This window comes from Copidosoma floridanum, unplaced genomic scaffold, assembly GCF_036245765.1.
Source record: "Copidosoma floridanum isolate Cflo_tuat_1 unplaced genomic scaffold, Cflo_Japanese_pri ptg000021l, whole genome shotgun sequence".
NCBI lineage: Eukaryota > Metazoa > Arthropoda > Insecta > Hymenoptera > Encyrtidae > Copidosoma > Copidosoma floridanum.
Window position 1 is genome coordinate 27363784 of NW_028321898.1, and position 9099 is coordinate 27372882.

General features: G+C 36.5%; 1 protein-coding gene across 1 annotated transcript; it reads right to left on the reverse strand.

Moving 5' to 3' along the window:
• Positions 1-3361: 3361 nt before the first annotated feature.
• On the reverse strand, positions 3362-7878 carry LOC106646439 (uncharacterized). The gene is made up of 7 exons (XM_089594120.1): positions 7619-7878; positions 7280-7545; positions 6922-7197; positions 6450-6839; positions 5713-6378; positions 5002-5242; positions 3362-3910 (listed from the first exon to the last, which is right to left on the reverse strand). Exons 1-7 carry the CDS (start codon positions 7758-7760, stop codon positions 3618-3620), a joined length of 2274 nt encoding a protein of 757 aa, XP_089450246.1. The 5' UTR covers positions 7761-7878; the 3' UTR covers positions 3362-3617.
• Positions 7879-9099: the final 1221 nt, after the last annotated feature.

Genomic DNA, 9099 nt, shown 5'->3' on the forward strand with positions numbered 1-9099 from the left:
GCAACGAGTGAAGAAATAATAATTGATTCAGATACTGTTTTTTAGTATCATGATTTGTCTAAATGTATATTTTCATCTGTTACCAAGTTGTTTTCGATTGTTTTTTTTTTTTTTTTTTTTTCATATTTATATTTCAGTATCGCAGGTGCATTTATTGTAATTTTATGCTACTAAAAGATAACGTGTTGACTACATAATTCCTTGAAATATATCTTTTGTACTGCTTATAGCCTATTAAATCTGCTCGAAAACATGAAAAAACTATATATATGCAAGCATTAATTACACTATTGAATCTTGTCATCATGCTCGGCCAAAGTTCACCCTAGTGGTCAAAAAAGGCCGATGCGAAACAACTTATTCAAGCCAGTGAGTGCGCGTGAGTGCAAATTAGAGGAATAGCTAATTGAGAATTTTTTACCAATCACACGACGCTTTTAAGGCTACAGGGGTTTCTCTGATTGGTCAAAAATCCGATTTAGTTCTTTCTCAGATAATAGCTAACGAGCAGTTAGTGAATTAGTACCTGCCACGGCTGCCACCTGCCACATTCTTGGCGTGTCATTGGTGATGGAAACGAGACAAATATATATTAGGCGGCACAAGTCTCCCGTTTTCCAGCCAACAAGGGATGGGGATTGGCGATTCTGTTATTTTCTTTATTGTATTAATTAACAAAGCAACCAAAAAGCGCCCCGGGTTGTGTGGTGATAGGCGCTAGTATTATTTTATTTTTTTTAATTTATAAACAAAGCGGCCAGTAAGCGCCCCGGGTTGTGTGGGGATTGGTGCTTCTGTTATTTTATTTATTATATTAAAAAACAAAGCAACCAAAAAGTGCCCCGGGTTGTGTGGTGATAGGCGCTAGTATTATTTTATTTTTTTTAATTTATAAACAAAGCGGCCAGTAAGCGCCCCGGGTTGTGTGGGGATTGGCGCTTCTGTTATTTTATTTATTATATTAAAAAACAAAGTGGCCAGTAAGCGCTCCGGGTTGTGTGGTGATTGGCGCTTCTGTTATTTTATTTATTTAATCAATTATCAAAGCGGCCAGTAAGCGCCCCAGGTTGTGTGGTGATAGGCGCTAGTATTATTTTATTTTTTTTAATTTATAAACAAAGCGGCCAGTAAGCGCCCCGGGTTGTGTGGGGATTGGCGCTTGTGTTATTTTTTTTTATATTAGTTAACAAAGTGACCAGTAAGCGCCCCGGGTTGTGTGGGGATTGGTGCTTCTGTTATTTTATTTATTATATTAAAAAACAAAGCAACCAAAAAGTGCCCCGGGTTGTGTGGTGATAGGCGCTAGTATTATTTTATTTTTTTTAATTTATAAACAAAGCGGCCAGTAAGCGCCCCGGGTTGTGTGGGGATTGGCGCTTCTGTTATTTTATATATTATATTAAAAAACAAAGCGGCCAGTAAGCGCCCCGGGTTGTGTGGGGATTGGCGCTTCTGTTATTTTATTTATTATATTAAAAAACAAAGCAACCAAAAAGTGCCTCGGGTTGTGTGGTGATAGGCGCTAGTATTATTTTATTTTTTTTAATTTATAAACAAAGCGGCCAGTAAGCGCCCCGGGTTGTGTGGGGATTGGCGCTTCTGTTATTTTATATATTATATTAAAAAACAAAGCGGCCAGTAAGCGCCCCGGGTTGTGTGGGGATTGGCGCTTCTGTTATTTTATTTATTATATTAAAAAACAAAGCAACCAAAAAGTGCCTCGGGTTGTGTGGTGATAGGCGCTAGTATTATTTTATTTTTTTTAATTTATAAACAAAGCGGCCAGTAAGCGCCCCGGGTTGTGTGGGGATTGGCGCTTCTGTTATTTTATTTATTATATTAAAAAACAAAGCGGCCAGTAAGCGCCCCGGGTTGTGTGGGGATTGGCGCTTCTGTTATTTTATTTATTATATTAAAAAACAAAGCAACCAAAAAGTGCCCCGGGTTGTGTGGTGATAGGCGCTAGTATTATTTTTTTTTTTTTAATTTATAAACAAAGCGGCCAGTAAGTGCCCCGGGTTGTGTGGGGATTGGCGCTTCTGTTATTTTATTTATTATATTAAAAAACAAAGCGGCCAGTAAGCGCCCCGGGTTGTGTGGGGATTGGCGCTTCTGTTATTTTAGTTATTATATTAAAAAACAAAGCAACCAAAAAGTGCCCCGGGTTGTGTGGTGATAGGCGCTAGTATTATTTTTTTTTTTTTAATTTATAAACAAAGCGGCCAGTAAGTGCCCCGGGTTGTGTGGGGATTGGCGCTTCTGTTATTTTATTTATTATATTAAAAAACAAAGCGGCCAGTAAGCGCCCCGGGTTGTGTGGGGATTGGCGCTTCTGTTATTTTATTTATTATATTAAAAAACAAAGCAACCAAAAAGTGCCCCGGGTTGTGTGGTGATAGGCGCTAGTATTATTTTTTTTTTTTTAATTTATAAACAAAGCGGCCAGTAAGCGCCCCGGGTTGTGTGGGGATTGGCGCTTCTGTTATTTTATTTATTATATTAAAAAACAAAGCAACCAAAAAGTGCCCCGGGTTGTGTGGGGATTGGCGCTTCTGTTATTTTATTTATTATATTAAAAAACAAAGTGGCCAGTAAGCGCCCCGGGTTGTGTGGGGATAGGCGCTTGCGTTATTGTTTAATGTATTTTATTAATTAGTAAAGCTTGTGATACTGCTTTAAGGTGCGTTGAGTTATTGGGTTAAATAACTTAGGATTAATTTATCAAGTTATGGTGTATGAAATGTTGTCGAGTTATCTGGGGTTTTGCGTCTTGCTTCATATAGCCAATTTGAATTTCCCGTAAGTTTGCCAGTCACATTTGAGAGCACTGTATTCTATTCGGATCGGGTAAGTTGGACTTTTCTCGCAAGATAAGGTAGGTTTGATTGTTCGATAAGAGAGATTAAACTATGCGAAAAGTATATATGTAAACTTCGTGCAGTCATGTGTAAGTAAAGGCATGTGTGATGTAAAATATATTTACAAGTAACATTTACAACATGCGAATAACATACGGCAAGTGAAATTCCTTGAATTTACGAATTGCGAATACATTGTTGCAGGTGTTTACATCTGCAAAAAAAAAACAATACAATATATCGTTGAGTGGACTTTTACAAAACTGTTTTTCTTTCCAGAGTATTGATTTTTTTTTTTTTTTTAACTCTCAAAACTCATTTTGTTTATCACTGTTTTTTCGACACTTTATTTAACGATATAAGCGATTCGTGAATATAGCTTCATAAAAAAAAAAAAGAAAGAAAAAAAAAAGTAAGTACTAGTGCATTACTATACTTGTAAAGATAATAGAAATTTAAATTTTTGAACGGGGTGCTTTTTGGGTAAAAATTCAGCAAAATGGTAAATTGAAAATAAATTTTTATTTTTTTCTAAACAGAAAATACAAGAAAGGTTTATACTTTTGTGAACAGAAACGTCAATATTTTTAATTATAAATATAAAATCAATAAAAAATACATTGTCACACGTACTTAACACATTATATTGAATTAAAACGAAAGTATAAAATGAATAAAAGAAAACTCATGCGTCGTTACAAATAACGATACTTATATATTATTTACATGTATAGCTTTTGCTAGCCTATATAGTATAGATCAGTCAAAACCAAGGGGAAGGATTATTTCGTGGATCAGCTCTAGAGTGCGCCTGTCCAGTTGGTACAGATCAAAGTCAATGATATTTTCTTCCCGATTGTACTTTCCTGTTTCAAATATCAACTGCGCGATTTCGAACAGTGCCTGAGGCTCAACGTCCTCCATCGCGTTGATTTTTCGTTGGAGCTTTAGCAAGTGCAACAGATAGTTTGGATCGCTTGCTTCAGGTAGAATTGAGTGATCGTAGTCCTTGATCGTTTTCACGGGTACGCTGTCTTTTTCATCTTCCGAACCTTGAGAGAGAAGTTGAAATAATATTAATTTCAAAGTCAGTACTTAATGGAGGATTTGTAGGATATTTTCCTTGTTCTCTAAGCTTCGGTGCTAAATAAATAATCAAATTGTAGATTTCCCGCGATCGATGCAGTAAGACAATTATTTTTCTTTCTTTCGAGTTTCCCTAGTATGCCTCGGTATGCGTGCTACATGATTTTTTTGATCACAAGAAAACCCGACCATTCGCGTTAATCTCTTCATGTTTACAATTGGTTCAAAATTCGGAGGATTTATGTTTTCACTCCTTAATCGTAAATGGATCATCACGAGGGTCATCTTATAAGTTTTTGACAACTCGTGAAAAGTTACGTGCAAGTGTACATGCGAGGGCAAAAGTTTGTTCGCTATCTTACGTTCAAACAATTGCACGCAACTTTTCATAAGTTTAGTACTTAGTTCTGATGGTTTTCACGGCCATGCCAAATCTCTTTTTAAAGATGAATCTTATAATAGGAGCCGAATATGAAGTTATAATATAAAAAATATGGTCGCGTTCGAAAATTACCGTTCGTTCCAAAAATGTTCAGAAAATTTGATAAGTTGTGGAAACAATAGTGTGCTCATTCAATTATCAGTACAAGTTGTTTCATAATTTTGGAATAAGTGACGATCGGTAATTTTTGAACTCACCCAAATTTTACACAGGCAGATCTCATAGTATTTAATCGTCACTTGGGAGGCGTAAGGTGTGACAATTAAGCTAAGCCAAATTAAAAAAAATTACAGTTTTGACGATAAAGAAGAAAATCTTCACATTTTACTGACAAATCGAATTTTTATCATTTTTCAGATTATAATTATCATTAGATTTTAGCTAATCAATATCAAGGAATCGTGTCGTACTTTGACCAATTATAAACTTTAATTGAACTAGCACCTTATTGTTCATATCCACCCAAGCGCAATCATTAAACTTGAGATACGTATTACTTATACGTTACAGAAAGTTTTTTGATTCGCTTTTAACTTGACAATTATTTATTCCTCGTTTTTGGAAGCCATAACCAAATACCTAATGAAAGTAAAAAAATGAAAACTCCAAACTCACCGAAAATGTCTCTCTCCCTCTTCTCCATTTCTTCTTGTCTGCCCTTCGACCAGTCGTGCTTCATATCAGTTTGATGTTTCTTATCGTCCATTGGAGTCGGTGTCAGTGGCTTTGCCGGTGGCAGCCATTTTTTTTCCTGAGTGCCACCATTGTTCTGTCTTGCCTCCATATCTGAATCTCCGGCAAACGAATTCGAGTCGCTATCGTCCATATCTACAATTTCTAATATGCGCTTTGTTACCTGTAAAAAATAATTATTTCATCCTATGAACTTTCAAAGTCTGACTGACTTATATATTTGTACCAACCAGAGCAAGGGTGCGTTTAAATGGCGTCTGCCTGCAGACCGGCACTGGCTTGAAGCTCGTACAAGAAAGGCTGACCACGCGATCACACCTAACCTCTCTCCCACTCTTATCAGCTTCAAGCCAGATAAGCAGACACCATTTAAACGCCCCCTAAATAATTTTTAAACATTTTTTTATCGTGTAAAAAAAAAAAAAAAAAAAAAAAAAAATTCGAACAAAGTTGATCTGAGCAATATTTTATGTATGCATTGGTATACGAAGAATTTTAGAAAATTCATCGTATCTTTGTTTTCATGCAACAAGCTGACTATTAATAACTTAAAATTCACAGTTGTGCACTACATTGATTGATTTATTGAAAATACAAAACAAGAAGGTACCAAGAGAGTGATTATATACTTACAGGGGTAATCATGAGAATGGGATGCGTAATTTTGCTACTTTTAGATTCACTGGAACTTTTTGACTTCTCACGATTATCCTTTTTTTCTCTTTCCTGACTGCCATCCCTCTTCTCTTTTTTGTCTTTGCTTCGGTACTTGTTTTCAGATTTGTCGGATTTTTCACTCTTTGACTCTTTCGACTTTTCTTTCTTACTAATTTCTATTTTCTTCGGCTTCAAAATTTTTTCTTCTTTAGGCTTCACATCTTCTTTCAAAGTCTTTGACGATTTCTTTTCCTCTTTTCTCGGTTTTGTTTCTGATTTCTTCTCTCCTTTCGAAGGCTTTTCGCCCTTCTTCGCGATGCTCTTTACTCCATCTTTATCCTCACTTTTGTCTCGTACTTTGTCATTTTTTTCCTTATCCCGATCTCCTTCGTGTTTCTTCCTTTCTTCCTTACGCTCGCTTTTACTTTCTTTTCCGCTCCTTTCAGTTTTAACTTCATCTCTTGTGCTTTTAGAGCTGCCCTTTGATTTCTCTTCTTTTTTCCTGTCCTTGTCATTTTTGGGATGTTTTTTAATTTCTTTTTCTTTGGATTTTGACGATCGCGAGGACAACCGCTTAACAGTTGGAGCAAGTGAAGATGTTTTATCCTTGGAAGACCTTTTATCCGAACTGTGTTGACTCGCCTAAAGGAAGAACATTAAATATAACAATCCATTTCATTGATATTTTCAACCAAACGAATAATTAGACATACCTTACTGACACTGGGACTTGAAGATCTTTTTGACTTATCTTTACTCTTCTCCTTGTCCTTGACTCCATCTTTTTCCTTCTCTTTCTTCTCCTTTTTGCTATCCTTGTGGGAGCTATGTTTAACTTTTGTACTCTTGTCAACTTTGTCGGACTTTTCTGGGACTGCAGGAGCTTTCAAACTGTTTGGTTTTTCGGACGTTTTCTTGATCTCCTGCGTGAGTTTTGCAGTTTTAATTGGAGGACCAAACAGATCTGTAAATTGATTCGAAGTTTTGGGCTCTTCAATTTTACGTTTCCTCGCTTCGGAGTTGCCACTCAGCTTGGGTTTGCCAACCAATGACAGCGTTTTCATCTGGTTCTTTTCCAATGGATTACCAACGTTTGTGGGAATCTGGTGCAACAGATAGAATTTTGTGTTTAATCCCAATAGATTGTCCTTTTGGTGCAAAATGATTGAACAAAAAAATACTTACGGCACCACCCTTCATCAACTTTTTCCTCAATTCTTCAGTGGGATTAACAATCGCCTCATGCAACGAACCGTGACTAACAGTTTTCTTATTCTCCTGATACATAAGCTTTGCAGTCTTAATTGGAGGACCAAACAGATCTGTAAATTGATTCGAAGTTTTGGGCTCTTCAATTTTACGTTTCCTCGCTTCGGAGTTACCACTGAGCTTGGGTTTGCCAACCAATGACAGCGTTTTCATCTGGTTCTTTTCCAACGGATTACCAACGTTTGTGGGCATCTGGTGTAACAGATAGAATTTTGTGTTTAATCCCAATGGATTGTCCTTTTGGTGCAAAATGATTGAACAAAAAAATACTTACGGCACCACCTTTCAGCAACTTTTTCCTAAATTCTTCAGTAGGATTAACAATGATCTCATTATGCAACGAACGGTGACTAACAGTTGGAGTTGTAGTGTCGAGATTGAGATTATACAGGATGTCAAAGCGTTTCGGTTCATTTTTGTTTTTCAAGTACACGTGAATTGGAATATCAAAACCGGCGTAGCCAGATTCCGTGAGACAGTACGGAGGCTCTTTTATGACTCTCTTTGGTTTCGGAAATGTTTCGTGAAGATTGAATACCACTGAAATACAGTTTTATTCGAGTAATACTAAAAATATACTTTTGCAGAAAAGAAGTATTAAAGTCGTTCTTACCTTTATCTATGTAATGATGTATCGGTGCGTCGTTGGCTCCTTTGATCCAAACATTCCAATCATGAGTAAAACCGTCGGGAGTCTTTTTAGAACGTAAGCTCGATGTGTCTCCACATTCCAAAGATATTCTGTACTTCTGCATGACAACGTTTTCTAATGGAGGTAGTGCTCGTTCGAAATTTGTTGTCGTACTGTTAGGTTTAAGGAGATTTTGTTGTTCAGAACGTAGTGGGTGATGTCATTTTTAGTAATGAGTCCAAATAGCTGAAAAGTGAAAGCCTTGTAAGACCAAAAGTCGAAAAAGCAGCCGGCACCTCATTGGATTAAGCGTCGTTTATCTTAATGGATTTTTAATGAATTTCTAAAATAACCTTAACACGAGTTACATTTTATCAATACTCGTGGGTCTGTATTTCCTCGCGAAATGTCATGTATTGTGTAAAATACATGCATTATTGTATCGATTTTTCTGTCCTCGTCGAAGATTTGTTTGCGCGTGTCAAACAAGAAAGTAAAAACTATTCGAGTTTGATAAACAACAAGGCTCTGCTGAGAAAATAACGTAAAAAGAAAAAGCTTTATCTCTTTCCGCCCAACAAAGCTTTCTTGAATTTTTCGTTGCCCATTCGGTCTTTTATTCTCAGTATATTGAAAATTAAAAATCGCTGATTTCAACTCTCAGTTCGAGCATCTTCTTGGAAAAAGAAACGGCGCGAAGCACTCCGGCACAGAGTGCCATTGGTGCCATTTAGTTTTTTCTTCACTCTTTGTGCTCACTTTACCCATATACCTACTGTTGTTTCGAGTCGTATTGAAAATCTACGACGCTAGAGATAAAAGCCCGCACTCGAAAATGAGATAACGTATAAACGGACTTTGTGGAAAAGTAAATCAAATCGATACCTCGAGCTTGTAGGCCCCAACAGTAGTTTTACGAGAAGTTTCTTTCCCCGATTGTATTCAATTTATCTAAATCGTTTGATAATTGTCTTCGCCCGTTATCGCGGTTCTCCACGCATAGCCACATGCATGTGTAGTCACGTCATAAGTTGCTCCGAAAATATGTTTCGGTACAATGCACGCATCATCATCGGCTCAGCCTTACGCCGATAATAAATTGGACATTTTCGCGCGCAACTACGGGCATTTATGCGTTCTTCTGTATTTTTTTTTCAAAACTACTCGATCAATGTGAATTTTGGTTCTATTTGGATTTGGAATTCGTTGTGCTTATCGGTGACTTGTTGATGTCATTTTCATCAAAAATTAATTTAAATTTTTGTTTTTCGATAAAAACTAAACTTCGTCGAGGCTTATTACAAATCAGATCGAAGCTCAAACAAAGGCTACGTTTATTTTATTGAAAAATGTAGGTAAAGAGAAGAATGTTCCTTTTTTTCCATCCATTTGAAACTATACGTGCTTTATGCATTTTTCTGTATTTTTTTCAAAATTACTCAATCAATGTGAATTTATGTGTT